Below are 18,479 nucleotides of genomic sequence, written 5' to 3' on the forward strand. Positions count from 1 at the left end.
TTTCTTTCTTTTATGTTTGTCTCCTGTTTTCGCCCTCAATGTATGTTTGTTTTTCTGTATTACTGTTGTGCTGTATGTCTTTTCTGTGGCCGAAGAGGGGCATAAATAGGCCGCTGACAGCCTACCGTATTTGTAAGGTATCAAAATGACAACACAGATAATAAAAAAATAAAAAATAAAAACGTTTTCGCACAGTCTGCGACGGCTCACCTGAAGGTGACTGCCAGGTGCTCAGTTGAAATATCATGCGAGGTATTGATCGACGACCGGCTGCAAGCCCTAAATTTGTTTGAACAGTCAGTTCGTCGGCGAAACTTTAAAATTCACATCAGGTGCAGAATGATTTTATTGACGATAAAGTACGTGTGTGTGTGTGTGTGTGTGTGTGTGTGTGTGTGTGTGTGTGTGTGTGCGGGTGTGTGGGTGGGTAGGTGTGTGAAATCTTGTGGGACTTAACTGCTAAGGTCATCAGTCTCTAAATTTACACACTACTTAACAAAAATATCCTAAGGACAAACACACACACCCATGTCCAAGGGAGGACTCGAACCTCCGCCGGGACCAGCCTCACAGTCCATGACTGCAGCGCCTGAGACCACTCGGCTAATCCCGCGCGGCACGATAAACTATGAATGACGTGAAACTTCCTGGCAGATTAAAACTGTGTGCCCGACTGAGACTCGAACTCGGGACCTTTGGATTTCGCGGGCAAGTACTCTACCGCAACTGAGCTACCGAAGCACGACTCACGCCCGGTCCTCACAGCTTTACTTTTGCCAGTATCTCGTTTCCTACCTTCCAAACTTTACAGAAGCTCTCCTGTGAACCTTACAGAACTAGCACTTGCGGAGACATGGCTTAAATACTGGCAGAAGTAAAGCTGTGAGGACCGGGCGTGAATGGTGCTTCGGTAGGTCAGTTGGTACAGCCGGCACGGTAGCTCAGCGTGTTCGGTCAGAGGGTTAGCAGCCCTCTGTAATAAAAAAAAAAACTGAGTTAATCGATCAAAAACGAACTTCAACGGATGTCATACAACGTCCGCCCCGAGCAGATGCAACGAACAAAAGCGAACAAAATGAGATTAAAGAAAAAGTTGGTAGAGGACTTGCCTGTGAAAGGCAAAGGTCCCGAGTTCGAGTCTCAGTCGGGCACACAGTTTTAATCTGCCAGGAAGTTTCATATCAGCGCACACTCCGCTGCGGAGTGAAAATCTCATTCTGCATGTATGACGTGTTTTGGAGTTTTTTCCACCTTCAGGTATCCAAGTTCAAAGGCAGCACAAGGGCAAAATCGTTATCACTTTTGTGCGTAATATGAGATGAAACGCTGCTCTCAAGACGTCGACCCGTTTTACTGAGCTGTTTACAATAGACAACTGCCAAATGCACACTATTTCGCCGTTCTGAGTGACGTTAGTGTTAAGGGGTGTAGGACGTCAAACGGGCCGACTTGGAGCAGGAGAGGCACCACAGGACATTTTAATTTCCACTACCTATACTTTTACAGATAAATTCGTAAAACTTTGTCAGCATGACCAGAAAGGATTCAGAATTCACACTCACAGCAGTGGAAGTTCGAAAACATAACGAAGTAATTTTTTTTACATGTGAAATTTCATCATTTGTTTTTCAATTACTAATGGCAGCATTTGTTGCTATAGGTACACCTCTCTTCATAAGTAAGAGAGATGATTCGATGAATTTTGCACAGAATACAAACCATACTTAAAGGTGTATGAAACTCTAGAATTTTCCAAATCTATTAAAAACTGTGATAAAAATTGAGGTAATTAAGTAAAACATTTTAGTTTTTTCTATACATGAAGTTTAAAATACAACAGTTCATTCGTTTTTTCATAAATTAAATAAATTCTAGAGTTTAATATACCTGTAAGTATGGTATGTATGCTGTGCAAAATTCATCAAAGAATCTCTCTAACTTATGAAGAAAAGTGTATCTATAGCAAGAAATGCAGCCATTAGTAAGTGATAAAATGATGAAACTTCACACGTAAAAAAGATTTATTTTGTTATGTTTTCGAACTTCCACTGCAATGAGTGTTAATACTGAATCCTTCCTGGTGATGCTGACACAGATTTATGGGTTTGTTTGTAAAAGTATAGACACTGGAAATTAAAATGTCCTGTGATGCCTCTCCTGCTCCAAAACGGTCCGTTTGACGTCCTCCCCCCCTTAAGAGTGTCACATGACGCGTGGTGTCATTTATACAGAATCTAAATCAGTCGAAAGCGACAAGTGAGCTCTTCTAGACGTTGAGCAACATTTTGTGCATTAGCAAGGGACCAGTGCACAAACGCAGTGCTCGTGTGCTACGACAGAGCTACAGGGGAGTGTGCTTCACGACCACGCGACTCACCTTGGTGCGCGGGACGTCGATGAGCGGCGAGCCCGCTAGAGCGGTGAGGCCGAAGAAGGCGATGGGCGCCCAGCAGGCGAAGTCGGTGAAGACGAGCAGCGCCATGCGCTTGGCGACGGTGGCGTCGGAGCGCGCCACGGCGCCCTGGCCGTCGCCGCGCACCACGCAGTACATGCGCGCGTAGCACGCGCTCACTGCGCAGAAGGCCAGCACGCTGAACGTCAGCAGCGACAGCAGGTAGGCGCTGTCCACCGCCGTCCGGGACTCCAGCGGCAGGCACAGGCTGCGGGGAGCAACAGCTGCACTGTATCTCGCACTTGCGACACTGCCCGAAGCATACAGAATCAAAGCCCAGAAAATAATGTGTTGCGACACGCATTATCTGCTCAAAAGTATCCTACTTAAGTTGCGACATAAAGTTGCGCTGTAGGCCTGTGACGGTCATGGAGGTGAACACTTATTCAGTTACGCTAGTAACGTGGCATCTAGTGATCCATTCTAAATTACATACGTACGTCCTGGAACTTGAGGAGAATTGTGCCACTGCAGGAGGACCTTCCAGTACAAAAGGAGCCGGGGAGTGTCGGGTTGTTGGGGTTGGGTTGTTTGGGGTTAGAGACCAAACAGCGAGGTCATCGGTCTCATTTGACTAGGGAAAGACGGAGAAGGAAGTCGGCCGTGCCCTTTCACAGGAACCATCCCGGCATTTGCCTGGAACGATTTAGGGAAACCACGGAAAACCTAAATCAGGATGGCCAGACGCGGGATTGAACCGTCGTCCTCCCGAATGCGAGTCCAATGTGCTAACCACTGCGCCACCTCGCTCGGTGTCGAGTTGTCAGTAGAGAAGTAGGAGAAAGTAAAATTCTATGTACCGACTTGACAGAAACATCTTTGGAAGTTCTGGTCTTAAGTTAAATCATTTAGTTGATCTAAACAGCATATCCAGACACTCTGAGATGATAATGGCACTGAAACAGAGTATGACAAGCGTAAAGCTGACATACTAAACACCTTTTTCCACAGCTGTTTCACAGAGGAAAACCGCACTGCAGTTTCTTCTCTAAGTCCTCGCACGAACGAAAAAAATGGCTGAGATCGAAATAACTGTGATAAGAATGGAAAAGCAACTGAAATCACTCAACAGAGGAAAGTCCACGGGACCTGACGGGATACCAGTTCGATTCAACACAGAGTACGCGAAAGAACTTGCCTCCCTTCTAACAGGCGTGAATCGAAAGATACTAGAGGAACGTAAGGTTCTAAATGATTGGAAAAGAGCACAGGTGGTTCCAGTTTTCAACAAGGGTCGTCGAGCAGATGCGCAAAACTATACGTTATTTCACTGTGATCGATCTGTTGCAAGATTTTAAAACATGTCTTTTACTCGCGTATCATGTCATTTCTGGAAAACCAGAAACTACTCTGTAGTAATCAACATGGGTTCCGGAAACAGTGATCGTGTGAGACCCAACTCGCTTTATTTGTTCATGAGACCCAGAAAATATTAGATACAGGCTCCCAGGTAGATGCCATTTTCCTCGACTTCCGGAAGGCGTTCGATACAGTTCCGCACTGTCGCCTGATAAACAAAGTAAGAGCCTACTGAATATCAGTCCAGCTGTGTGGCTGGATTGAAAAGCTTTTAGCAAACAGAACATAGCATGTTGTTCTCAACAGAGAGACGTCTACAGACGTTAAAGTAACCTCTGGCGTGCCACAGGGGAGTGTTATGGAACCATTGCTTTTGACAATATACATAAATGACCTAGTAGACAGTGTCGGAAGTTCCATGCGGCTTTTCGCGGGGGGTGCTGAAGTATACAGAGAAGTTGCAGCATTAGAAAATTGTAGTGAAATGCAGGAAGATCTGCAGCGGATAGGCACTTGGTGCAGGGAGTGGCAACTGACCCTTAACATAGACAAATGTAATGTATTGCGAGTACATAGGAAGAAGGATTCTTTATTGTATTATTATATGATAGCAGAACAAACACTAGTAACAGTTACTTCTGTAAAATATCTGGGAGTATCCGTACAGAACGGTTTGAAGTGGAATGATCACATAAAATTAATTGCGGGTGCCGATTTGAGAGTCATTGGAACAGTCCTTAGTAAATGTAGTCCGTCAGCAAAGGAGGTGGCTTACAAAACACTCGTTCGACCTGGGTCGGTCAAGACAGCTCAGTCCTTCGAAGGTCATTGGCAAGAAAAACAGAACAATTTGAACGAGTAGAAATATGTCGTTCATACTCACAGGACATGCACATTAGTATGTGCTGCAGAAATGATTAGCATTCGAGACATTCAAGGACAACGTCGATATTGTGGTGCAACACCGCCTACCGAAAAAATATGCCTGCGGCTCTCGTTGTCGCTATAAACCGAAAGTAATGAATCGGTGTGACTTGAGAAGACGTGCAGAATGCCTCGCAGACGTATGCGTGAACTGTACCGTAAGATCAGTCAGTTTGAAAGAGGGAGCATTATTGGCACGAGAGAATGTAAACGAGCATACTTCAATGTTTTATCGAACTGTAAAACTTGGTATAGATAGTGATACAAGTCATAGGGAAATTGACACAGTAGTTCAAGTTGAGGTAGGAAATGGCTTTACCGTAGAAGAAATCCAGAAGTAATTAAAATGTAATAGCTTTGATATTGGCCAAACGGGTACATAGTTTGAGACAAGGTTTAGGGAGCACAAATATACCAGCAACGACAGTGTCCTTGGTTATCACCTTGGAGAACTAAATCACTGTTTGCAGTCAATAGAAAATAGCCTAACTATTTAGCATTCGGAAGAAAAAGTTAGAACACTGGATATTCTTGAACAATATTCAAATTTACACTAACCGCCGTCCAAACTGAGATTTAATAATTAACGAACAGGTTACCAGCAGTAGATAGTGGTACTTAAGCATTTTGGACGAGTTGTTGGTGAACAACTGAAGATTAAAACTAAGTATAAAACCCGGCATTCTCATTTATCTTTCGGTTACTTTGTGTTCATCTGTACGTTCTATGGTTCATTTTGCTTTTTTTGCTTTTTACTTCATAATACGGGTTTTAGTTTGATATTCTGCATAAATTTTCTTAATGAAAAAGAATGTCACTTGAAAGTTGTCTCTGTCCTCATGGTGCCATTAATCCTAGCAGGCCTTAACTCTTGCAAATAAAATAAAAATATTTACTGCTCATGAAAATTTTTACAAAGTTTGTAATTGATAGATAATATTATTGCTATTTGTCTTGACATATCAGCCATGACGGCAGAAACACATCTCTATGCTTTTGGTGCATTCTGTATTTTTTTACATGATGACACAGGTTTTAATCTGATGCTTTACGTTAATGTGCTTAATGAAAAAGCGAGTCACGTTAAAGTTGTCTCTGTTGTCATGCTGAAATTAATTCACGTTGACATTAACTCGTATGAAAAAAAATATTTAAAAATTACTGTTCACATAAGAAACGTATAAATTTTGTAATTGATAATATTACCTCTATTTGTAATGACGCATCAGCCATGACGCCAGCGCCACATTTGTACGTTTTATGGTTCATTCTGTGTATTTTCCTCATGTGACAGGTTTTGGTCTGAAGCTTTGCATAAATATGATTAATGAAAAAGCATGTCACTTCAATGTTGCCTCCCTTCTCATGGTGCGTTTTATTCAAATTGGCTTTGATTCTTCGAAAAAGAGAGAAAAAACATATACTGTTCCCGAAAAACTGTATAAATTCTGCATTCATAGTATTATTTCTATCTGTAGTGACGTATCAGCCATGATGGCAGCGCCACAGAGCTTACGCCACCTAGCACTAACTGGTTCTCTAAGCGAGAACGGACACCAGCCAGTTCATTCAGCTGTTAGTGGTGCTCATGTTTAGAGGTAATCTTATTTTGCTGTGTGGAATTGTAAAACCTATGAAGCTATTGATGTTACTCAACAACTATATCAAAACTGTATGTTCGCTTTGTATCAAAGGGTATGTATTACATACCAAAGGTTTCATTGTTATGTGGCGGTTTAGTATAGGAGCTCCATTTGTAGACGTGTGTAACTTTGCAAGACTTATAAGGTACCAGGTGGTCAAAGAGTCAGTATAAATTTGAAAACTGAATAAATCACGGAATAACGCAGATAGAGAGGTACAAATTGATACACATGCTTAGAATGACATGGGCTTTTATTACAACCGAAAAAATACAAAAGTTCAAACAATGTCCGACAGGTGGCTCTTCAACTGATCAGAATAGCAATAATTAGCATAACTAAGTAAGACAAACAAAGAACATGTTCTTTACAGGAAATTCTCAATATGTCCACCATCATTCCTCAACAATAGCTGTAGTCGAGGATTAATGTTGTGTACAGCACTGTAAAGCATGTCCGTACTTACGGTGAGGCATTAGCGTCGGATGTTGTCTTTCAGCATCCCTAGAGATTTCGGTCGATCAAGATACACTCGCGACCTCAGGAAACCCAAAAGCCAATAATCGCGCGGACTGATGTCCGGGGACCTGGGAAGCCAAGCATGACGAAAGTGGTGGCTGAGCACACGATCATTACCGAACGACGCGCGCAACAGATCTTTCGAGCGGCTAGCAATATGGGGTGGAGAGCCATCCTGCATAAACATCGTACGTTCCTGCGGGTGTTTATCAGCCAGTCTGGGGCTGATGCGATTCTGTAACATATAGGCGTACCTCTCACCCGTCACGGTATCATTACAAAACCAGAATCACGCATTTCCTCTAAGAAAAAAGGCCCGATAATGGTAGATGTGGTAAATCCAACCAATACCGTGACTTTCTCGTCGTGCAATGGAGTTTCTACGACAGTTCTAGGATTTTCGGTAGCCCACATTCTGCAGTTGTGGGCGTTAACAGACCACCGGAGTGTGAAATTAGCTTCGTCGGTCCACAACACGTTACTCAACCACTAGTCATCTTCCGCCATCTTTTGAAACGCCCACACCGCAAATGCCCTCCGCTTCACTAAATCGCCAGGTAACAGTTCATGATGTCGATGGATTTTGTACGGATAGCATCGGAGTGTACACCTAAGTGCCAACCAAACAGTAGTGTATGGAATGTCAGTGCGACGTGTGACTGCACAAGCACTGACTTTCCCTTGCGTAGACGAATCCGCTACAGTCTCCATTTCTTCCTGAACTGTCTCAGCAGCATTACGTCTTGTGCTCGGTCGGCCACTACGGGGTCTATAATCAACCTGTTGCTTCGAAATCATTCTCGCCACAGCCTTTCGAATCCCCTTCCTATGGCGATAGGATTGTAACGCTGAACCTGCACATTCCCCATTCTGATAATACAGCTTCACGAAAAGGGCCTTCCAGGTAACGTCAACATGCTGCGACTGCTGGCGCATCTGATTCTATCTCTCTCTCTTTTTTATTTTCTTTATTGTATTTCAGTTCCCCATCGTGGCGGGCTGGCAGCAGCATATGCGCTGCTCTCCAGCCGAAAGACATAGAACGAACAATAGAAGACATTTAAAAATAATAAAGGAAAGAATATGGTGAACACAGATATAAAAAAGGGGGAACGTCATGGAAGGCAATAGACAAAAAACGGGGTGACTGTAAAATGGAGGTAAAAAAACTGTTTAAAAGTAGCACACACAAAAAGCCACACACTGTGACAATTAAAGGAACACAAGGCACAGTATGACTAGAGCATAAAAGGTATCGACAGACGGCGTAGCACATAATAAACACTGACGGCGAACCTCAAGGCAGTACACAATAAAATCACGCCTCTTGATGCACAGGAGAAACAGCACAAAACACAACACTGATGTGGCACACTGACGATGATCAAAATGGAGGATCTGCGAGGCGCAAGGAGATGAGGGAGACCGGAAGAAGAGAGGGAGGGAGAGGAAGAGAGGGGGGGGGAGATGGGCAGGGAGTGCCCTGGAGACAGCCGGGTAGGGAGTGATGTGGGAAGGAAAGAGGCAAGTGTGGGGTGCAGGGTCTCAGGGGTGGGGAGGGGGGAAGGTGGAAAATCCGCTCTGGGAGAAGGAGGGAAGAGGAAAAAAGGTGGCCCTGGGGGGGGGGGGGGGAAGGAACAAGGCCATGTTATAGTTGGAAAGAAGGGTAGAAGTCAAGGCGAAGTTCGTCATCCAGGAGGGGGAGGCGTTGGAAATTGCCCTGATTAAGGAGATGGAGGGTGTGGAAGTAGAGAGAGGGAGGGATACAGCGATAGAGGCGCACCAATGGGTGGGGGGTGGAGAGGAAGGAGGGAACCAGAGGGTGGGGAGGATCAAGCCTGCAGACAATGTAAACGATGCAGAGATGTTGCAGGAACAGGAGGAGGTGGGGGAAGGGGATCAGTTCATACAGGAGTCGTGTGGGGAAGGAAGGTGGATATGGAAGGCAACGTGGAGCGCATGGCGTTCAAGCATTTGGAGGGCCTTGTAAAAGCGGGTTGGGGCAGAGATCAAGGCAACGCTGGCATAACAGAGGATAGAACGGATGAGAGATTTGTAGGTGTGGAGGATGGTAGAAGGATGCAATCCCCATGTCCGGCCAGACAGGTGTTTCAGAAGGCAGAGGCGGGAATGGGCTTTCTGTTGGATGGTCTGGAGATGGGGGGTCCAGGTGAGGTGTCGGTCGAGGGTGAGGCAAAGGTATTTCAGGGTGGGGGTGAGCTGGATGGGACGACCATAAAGGGTGAGGTAGAAATCATGGAGGCAAAAGGAGCGAGTTGTGCGGCCTATGATGATTGTCTGGGTTTTGGAGGGGTTGAGACGAAGGAACCACTGGTTACACCAAGTGGTGAACTGGTTAAGGTGGGACCATTGGTTACACCAAATGGTCAACTGGTTAAGGTGGGTTTGGAGGGAACGTTGGGACTGTTGAACGGTAGGATAGAGAGCCAGGAAGGCGGTGTCATCAGCATATTAGAGGAGGTGGACTGGTGGGGGTGGCTTGGGCATATCAGCCGTATACAAGAGATAAAGGAGAGGGGAGAGGACAGAACCCTGGGGGACGCCAGCCGTGGGATAAAAGATATAGGAGTTGGTGTAGTGGAGGGTGACATAGGAAGGACGGTGCGAGAGAAGGAAGCAACCAGATGGACAAAATTGATAGGCAGGGCGTAGGTTTGGAGTTTAAAGTGGAGACCGGGATGCCATACACGGTCATAGGCATTTTGGAGGTCAACGGAAACAAAAATGGCGGAGCGCCGGAAGTTGAGCTGGAAGGACAGAAGGTGAACGAGTTCTGTCTCTCATTACAGCTCCTTTTATATACGACTGTCATGCGCAGTCACTCACGTTTTTCTGCCCAGCGCCATCTGTCGGACTTTTTGTGAACTTTTGTTTTTTTCGGTTCTTATAAAACCCCATGTCATTCCGAGCATGTGTGTCAATTTTTATCTCTCTATCTACATTATTCCGTGGTTTATTACGTTTTCAAATTTATACTGGCTTTATGATCAACTGGTACATTTGACACCAGGTCATCTGTAGATTTGCAGAGCCTGAAACGCTTAATGAATAAAAAAAAAAGGTCCATAAAGGTGGTGTGAGTATTATGTAGCGACCAACCAGCCATTTTAAACCCACTTTTAGTCTTGCTATTACATTAGCCTGTGGTCTTGAAATGCTAATCACTTAAACATGTTACCTCGAGAAATGTATTCCCGGAATTTATTTACTCTGTTTTATTTGTTGGTCTTGTGATTTTCTTTACTCTGTCAGTGTACGTCAGAGGGTGAGAAACGGCATGTTTTAATCGAGTTCCGAATTCGAAGAGTTAGTCCCACATATGGAGCACACCCTCCCTCAGCATGACAAGGCCAGACCACTCTCGAGCTCTGCCACATTTGCCATAATCCGACGCCTTCGGTTCTTCGGTTCACTCAACCTCCATACAGTCCTGACTTGGTCCCAGCTGATTTTCATATGTTTTCAAAACTTAAAGAACAACTTCGAGGTCTTCACTTTATGGTGCAAGCAGCAGCGAGGTTGTGGGTCCGTCAATAGTGTCAGACATTCTACGGTGACAGCATCAAGAAACTGGTCTCTCGTCAGGGGAAATGTGTTGGTAGCCAGAGTGACTGTCTTGAGAAACAAACTCGTATATTTCAATAATAAGCAAGTAAAATATTGTTTTATTTCAAAAGGTTTAAGAGCTTACACACCAAAAATTCTGTTGCATTACTTTTCAGCACGTCCTCGTACGTAAATTCATATAATTTACTGTGGAAATATAAAAGTTGTATTTCCTCTTAAGCTTACGTCACAAATTCTGCCCTACTGCTTTATGGCGACTTTCGTATGAGAATTCACGCCGGCTAGATCTGGCGATTATTACTTGTGAATTATAGAATTGTTGGTTGGTTAAGGGACTAAGCAGCGAAGTTATAAGCTCCTGGACACGTTGTGACACCTACATGGATACTCTTCAAATCACATTCAAGTGCCTAGCAGAGGGTTCGTCGAACCACCTTCACAGTTCTCTATTATTCCAATTTCGTATAGCGCGCGAGCTCGGATTTCTCTTATTTTATCGTAGTGATTGTTCCTTCTTATGTAGGTCGGTGTCAACAAAATATTTTCGCATTCGGAGGAGAAAGTTGGTGATTGGAATATCGTGAGAAGATTCCGTCGCAACGAAAAGCGCCTTTCTTTTAATGATTTCCAGCCCAAATCCTGTACAATTTCCGTGACTATCTCTCACATATTTCGCGGTAATACAAAACGTGCCGCCTTTCTTTGAACTTTCTAAATTTACTCTGTCAGTCCTATCTGGTAAGGATCCCAAACCGCGCAACAGTATTCTAAAAGAGGACGGACAAGCGTAGCGTAGTCAGTCTCTTTAGTAGGTCTTAAAAAATGGCTCTTTAGCACTATGGGACTTAACTACTCTGGTCATCAGTCCCCTAGAACTTAGAACTACTTAAACCTAACCAACCTAAGGCCATCACACATCAATGCCCGAGGTAGGATTCGAACCTGCGACCGTAGCAGTCGAGCAGTTCCGCACTGCGCGCCTAGAACCGCTAGACCCCCGCAGCCGGCTTTAGTAGGTCTGTTACATTTTCTAAGTGTCCTGCCAAAAACACGCAGTCTTTGGTTAGCCCTCCCCACAACATTTTTGTGTGTTCCTTCCAATTTAGTCCGCAGCCCATGGTCGTGCGGTAGCGTTCTCGCTTCCCACGCCCGGGTTCCCGGGTTCGATTCCCGGCGGGGTCAGGGATTTTCTCTGCCTCGTGATGTCTGGGTGTTGTGTGCTATCCTTAGGTTAGGATGAAGTAGTTCTAAGTTCTAGGGGACTGATGACCATAGATGTTAAGACCCATAGTGCTCAGAGCCATTTGAACCAACCTTCCAATTTAAGTTGTTCGTAACTGTAATACCTAGGTAATTAGTTGAATTTACGGCTTTTGGATTAGACTGATTTATCGTGTGACAGAAGTTTAAAGAGTTCCTTTTAGCACTCATGGGGATGACCTCACGCTTTTCGTTATTTAAGGTCAAATGGTTCAAATAGCTCTGTGCACTATGGGACTTAACATCTGTGCTCATCAGTTCCCTAGAACTTAGAGCTTCTTACACCTAACTAAGCTAAGGACATCACACACATCCATGCCCGAAGCACGATTCGTACCTGCGACCGTAGCGGTCGCGCGGTTCCACACTGTAGCGCCTAGAACCACTTGGTGCCACCGGGAGGCATGGATGCTCAAATTGTCTCCCAAATCGTTTATATAGATAAGGAACAGCAAAGGGCCTATAGCACTGCCTTGGGGAACGCCAGAAATCACTTTCGTTTTACTCGATGACTTTCCGTCAATTACAACGAAATGTGACCTCTCTGACAGGAAATTACAAAGTCAGTCACATAACTCAGACGATATTCCATAAGCACGCGATTTCACTATGAGCCGCTTGTACGGTACAGCGTCAAAAGCCTTGGCGAAATCCAGAGATACGGAATCGATCTGAAATGCCTTGCCAATAGCACTCAATACTTCATGTGAATAAAGACCTAGTTGTGTTTCACAGAAACGATGTTTTCTGAACCCATGTTGGCTGTCTGTCAGTAGACCGTTTTCTTCGAGGTAATTCATAATCTTCGAATACAATATTAGTTCTAAAACACTGCTACATATCGACGTTAACGATGTGGGCCTGTAATTTAGTGGATTACTCCTACTACCTTTCTTGAATATTGGTGTGACCTCTGCAACTTTCCAGTCTTTAGGTACGGTGGCCGCAGCTTTTCTCGATTCGAACTGTGGAATATTTATTTCGTCACATCACCTGCACTTCCTCCATGACTTGTCATTGCCGTTTGTGTACACAGCGTGTAAGTAGGCTGTTTAGGTTTTAATATTGCTAACGTCACGTAGCGCTTTGTATGAGAATCTCTGGCTGTGCTGTGTGCAGTCTGTGGCTGGTTGGCATTGTTGGAATATTCGCTATTGTAGTGTTGGGCAGCTGGATGTGAACAGCGCGTAGCGTTGCGCAGTTGGAGGTGAGCCGCCAGCAGTGGTGGATGTTGGGATTGAGATAACGGAGGTTTGAGAGCGGGTGATCTGGACGTGTGTCCGCCAGAAAAAGGAAATTTGTCAAGATGGATTTCATGAATTGATACATATATATATGATGACTTTTCAACACTATTAAGGTAAATACATTGTTCTCTATCAAAATCTTTCGTGCCTATGAGTAATTAGAGCCTTCACTAGTTAGAATCTTTTATTTAGCTGGCAGTATTGGCGCTCGCTGTATTGCAGCAGTTCGAGTAACAAATACTTTTGAGAGGTGATTCATGAAAGGTATAGGTTATTGTTGGTCAGGGCCATTCTTTTGTAGGGATTATTGAAAGTGAGACTGCGTTGTGCTAAAAATATTGTGTATCGGTTTATTGATGACCAGAATAAGTAAAGAGAGAAATGTTTGAGTACGTTCAGTTTTGCTCAGCTGTTTGAAAATCAAATAACGTAAGGGGTTTACCGGCACAGCAATTCATTAATTTTTCTAAGGTGACATTTCAAGTTCTGTTATGAAAGTTTACAGTTATTGTCACTGTCGTTTCAGTCTTATGCCTTCCGCTTCCGGTGACACTAAGGACTGCTCAAGATGTGCAATCTAATCAATACTATACTTATTCTTAATGTCCTTTAGTAGTACTATTATACCAATGCCTATTATTATTATTACTTCATTCACTATTATTGTTGTGTTGGTAATGGTTTTTATAATAATTTCTCATACGTATGTAACTCAAACAGAAGTACGAATAAAAATTTAAGGTATGTATTGCTCGTCCGGATAATAAATAAACAAATTATTTCGTAATACAGCCTCTATTGCTATACAAACTGCAGCACAGGGAACGGTGAAGGAAGTGAGCGGCTGCAGACCTGGTCTTGGAGTAGCTGCTGACACCGAGCAGGGGCAGCACGGCCATGCAGACGGCGTAGCACCAGCCGGCGGCCATGATCTTGGCGGCGGTCCGCAGCTTGAGCCGGCGGTTCAGGTGAATGGCGTACGTGATGGTGTACCAGCGCTCGCACGTGATCACCGTCAGCGTGAACACGGACAGCTCCGACGCGAACACCGTTAGCACCCCGGCCGCCTGGCAGCCCGCACCTGGTGACACACGACACACCAAAATATGTTTGGTAGTCCGCGGCTTGTTGCGGTAGCGTTCTCGATTCCCGCACACGGAGTTCCGGGTTCGATTGCCGGCGAGGTCAGGGATTTTCTCTGCCCCGAGATGACTGGGTGTTGTGTGTCTTTCATCATCATTTCATCCTCATTCAGTCGCAAGTCGCCGTAGTGGCGTTAAATAACGTGTGGAGCGGCGGCCGAACCGCCCTGGTCTCACGGCCACAAATGCCATACGCTCATTATTATCATCTTTGGTAGGTCGGCGTACGCACACAGAAAACAAGCGACCACGGAAGCATTTCGCGAATGTTAAAAGTCTCATCGACTAAAGACGGATGAAGGAAGGAATCGAGCTGTGACAATAGTTGCAGCAATATTTTCAGGTGACCCAAGAATATACTTGTGTACATGGGGTCTACAAAAGTACGGAAACTTCGCAAACACAACACAACACCATGCCTAATACGATTTAGGAAAACCGTTGCCATTCAAAACAGTTTCATGTCGTCTCGGAATGGGCAAACACAGGCCCTGTTGGTTTCAGGGGAATCTTATACCAATATTCTTGACAAAAGTTGAGTTAACATTGGTGTAGGTGAATCACGCACTATTTTCTCCAAATTAGAACTCAGAGGCTCAATAATATTGTGATTGATGACTGTGGTAGCCTGAGGAGATGCGCCAGTATATGTGTATGAAACTCTAGAGTTTATTTAATTTATGGAAAAATGAATGAACTGTTACATTTTAAACTTCATGTTTAGAAAAAACTCAAATTTTATAGTTAATTATCTCAATTTTTACCACAGTTTTTAATAGATTTGGAAAATTCGAGAGTTTCATACGCCTGTAAGTATTGCTTGTCTGCTGTGCAAAATTCATCCAAGAATGTCTCCTACTTTGGAAGAAAAGTGTACCTACAGAAATAAATGCAGCCAGTAGTAAGTGAAAAAATCATGAAATTTCATATGGAAAAAGAAAAGGTATGTTTCTACGTTTTTGAACATCCAATGTGTAAGTCCTCAATCCCTCTTGGTCATGCTAAAAAAAAAATTTTAATTTATTTGTAAAAGTACAGACAGTAGAAGTTAAAATGTTCTGTAGTGCCTCTCCTGCTCCAAGACGGCCCATTTGACATCCTACCCCCCTTAAAATCAGTTCTAGACGATAAGAGCTTTGGGAACAGGGGCCCTATCGTCGTGGAACACAGAATCACCATTGGACAACAATCATTATAACGGGACGTGACCACCAAAAACAACAACATAATCTTTTGGAGTAATTCGACCTTGCATGGCCCCATCGAATATCGCGATATTGCTGCTCAAATTACCTTAGAACTCCGCCATATTTCACTGTTGGGAAGTAACCTGGGCCAGAAAGTGGCGTCAGTGTGAAACGAAATTCATCCGAACAAATGACTTGCTTCCATCGTGGAGATTTTGTGGCTTGGATCCAAGGTTTTTCCAAGGGGATTTACATTATTGATGAGTGGGTTAGAAATTTCAGCACTCCCTGCAATTCCCTCCTTATGGCTCTCCCTTCGTGTAGTTTTGATGGTGACCGTTTTCACGAGTATGACAATTACTTCTGCAGTCACCTTCGTAAAAGTTGTCCTTTGCAATGATTAGGTCTCACGATCACTCGGCACACATCGTCGTCCGCGTTGTGAATCAACGGATAACGTTTTTCCTGAAACTTTCCTGGCAAATTAAAACTGTGTGCCGGACCGAGACTCGAACTCGGGACATTTGCCTTTCGCAGGCAAGTGCTAAACCTACTGAGCTAACCAAGTACGACTCACGACCCGTTTTCTACCTTCCAAACTTCGCAGAAGCTCTCCAGCATACCTCGCAGAACTAGCACTCCTCGAAGAAAGGATATTGCGGAGACATGGCTTAGCCACAGCCTAGGGGATGTTTCCAGAATGAGATTTTCACTCTGCAGCGGAGTGTGCGCTGATATGAAACTTCTCTGGCTAATTAAAAGGGGGTGAGTCGTGCTTGGGTAGCTCAGTTGGTAGAGCACTTGCCCGCGAAAGTCAAAGGTGCCGAGTTCGAGTCTCGGTCCGGCACACAGTTTTAATCTGCCAGGAAAGTTTCATATCAACGCACACTCCGCTGCAGAGTGAAAATTTCATTCTGGAACGTTTTTCCTCTTTCCCAGTATGCGGTACAAATCTTCGATACGGTGCCTCTTGAAACAGCAAGGACTTCGGTCTTTGTTACTGAAGCACCCATCATACGAGCACCAACAATTTGCCCACGTTCGAATGCGCTTAGCTCCGGGATAATGCTCTCACAACTACAAAGAACACTGCTCTGACCACGACGGATTCTTGCAACGTGTCGGGGGTGTCATCCGTCGTCAAATACAACATCCTGCATGATTATATAGCACCTGCATTAATGTTCAAGCATGCATTTCTCGCAGTATTTCTACGTGTATATTAGCCATCCCCTCCCTGTCCGTGCATGGTAGATCTGTTAGTTTATGCGCGCATAGCTTATGGGTCTGCTCTCTATGAGTAATAATTATCATAACAAAAATAAAAGACTGACCTTCCACACTACTCTCCCCCCCTTCTCCCCCCCTCCCCCGCCACAGACACAAGGACAAAAAATGAAAAAATAACGCAAGAATATTTTAAATAACTATACATTCGTATGACGTAATTTATATACAGCAACAAGGATATTGTAATCACATATTTCAAGCATATAACGTGTATTAAAAACAATGAAATATGTTGTTTGTTGTTAGGTGAAGTAATAATAAATCCATTGTCATATAACCGCCTCCAAAATGTAGTCTGCCAGCTCATACTTGAAAGCAATATCTTCTTAGCTCCTGGCTACAGACAGATCCAACTCTTCTAGAGTGTCGTCAGAGAAAAACGGGTTTGGTAACTAAGATAATATTACGGAAGCGATATTCAGCAATCAAATAACTTAATTACTATACTGGGGATGGTTTTATGTCTACTAGGAGTCGTGGATTGTTACTAACAACCTGCTAAAACAGGCGAGGTCATTTAGATAAAATCGAAAATGCTGTGGTCAAATTAAAAGATGTTTTGAACCAAGCTGTGGAAAAATACGAGGTAAGTAAAGTAAGATAACCCAACATGGTTCAATAGTAACAATCAAAAAATTTTGTGAGTACTCATAGACTACACCCTCGCTGAAAAGAGAATTTCGGAAAACTGATACGGAAATATAAAGGCAAATCATGCATCCTTCACGAGTGCTGTACCATCCTAAAATAGTTTCCTGGAAAAGCATTTTTGAGAAACAGATATGAAATTTTTGTGCGTACGTAAAGGAAATTAACAGGTTCAGATTTGCGTTCTAATCATATCAGTTGAATCTGAATACTTAATACAGCTGAGACGCTGAATTCAGGCTTTAGAGTTTCCATCACGCATGCAAATGCTAAATAACGTTTGGACACTACATACATACATAAACCAGAGGTATTAAAATAAGAATCCCAGGTTTTGGGTACGTCTACATCTACATGGATACTTTGAAAACCAGATTTAAGTGCCTGGCAGAGGGTAAACAAATACTCTACGGAAGATACTAGGCCTCGATGCTAACCAATGTTTACTGAAAACCCACTGTATGACAAAATAAGTGAAGTGCCGGGAAAGGGAAGAGGAAACGAAATTGTATTTCACGGGTTGAGAGATGATGTGATGTTACTTTAGTTACCACAAAATCTAAGCAAATTTGGCTGTATGAGTTACAGCCCGTCTGGTCTTGATGTATCCACTGCTTACGTTTGGAAGTGTGTCACAAAGCCATTGGACCCTCTCATGAGGCAAGTTGACTGACAACTGTTTTAACTGGTCGTCGGTGTCCGCGATCCTGTCACAGGGATGGAGTTGACGCCCGAGCTGGTCTCAGGCACGTTCTGTCAGCGACAGTTCTGGGGATTTTACTCGCCGCAGAAGTACCTCAAAATTGCAGAGATACAGGTCATCCCAAACAAGAAAGAGCACGTCTCAATCGTTTTTGAGAAAATCGAGTTTGAAAATTATAGGCATGTTTGTGTTGTAATGCTCTGAAGAGCCGCTAGTGATCAAAGGGAGCGCAACGAACAGAGTAAGCGATTAGTTTCATAGCGTAATATCTCTAGATCTAATCTCGTTGCTGGTAGCTTTTTTCTTCATTTCCACGTAGTTCTAACAAGAGATTTATTATAATCGTGGAAAATATCAATGTTTCATGATTTTTGCTGTTTTTCTTAATTTTAACCTTGAAAGAAGAAAAATGTTCTTATAGAGATTGCAAATGAAAGAAGGCAACTCGAGAATTTTGAATCAAAGTGGTGTAGTCATTTCACTGTATCTACAGCTAACGTATAACCTATGCAGCACTGCCTGAATCAGGATGATACCTACGATAGAAACATGGAAGACAACCATTATCGCGATATAC

At 43.7% G+C, this 18,479-nt stretch overlaps 1 protein-coding gene across 1 annotated transcript in view; it reads right to left on the reverse strand.

Moving 5' to 3' along the window:
- Positions 1-18,479, reverse strand: part of LOC126267153 (follicle-stimulating hormone receptor-like) — a 1,045,286-nt gene that overhangs the window by 13,467 nt on the left and 1,013,340 nt on the right. Inside the window, exons 14-15 of the mRNA XM_049972091.1 lie at positions 13,785-14,013; positions 2,378-2,660 (exon numbers count right to left, since the gene is read on the reverse strand). Of these exons, the coding sequence (XP_049828048.1) occupies positions 2,378-2,660; positions 13,785-14,013 (512 nt within the window). The remainder of the gene's footprint in view (positions 1-2,377; positions 2,661-13,784; positions 14,014-18,479) is intronic.

The sequence above is a fragment of the Schistocerca gregaria genome, chromosome 4 (assembly GCF_023897955.1).
Source record: "Schistocerca gregaria isolate iqSchGreg1 chromosome 4, iqSchGreg1.2, whole genome shotgun sequence".
NCBI classification, from domain to species: domain Eukaryota; kingdom Metazoa; phylum Arthropoda; class Insecta; order Orthoptera; family Acrididae; genus Schistocerca; species Schistocerca gregaria.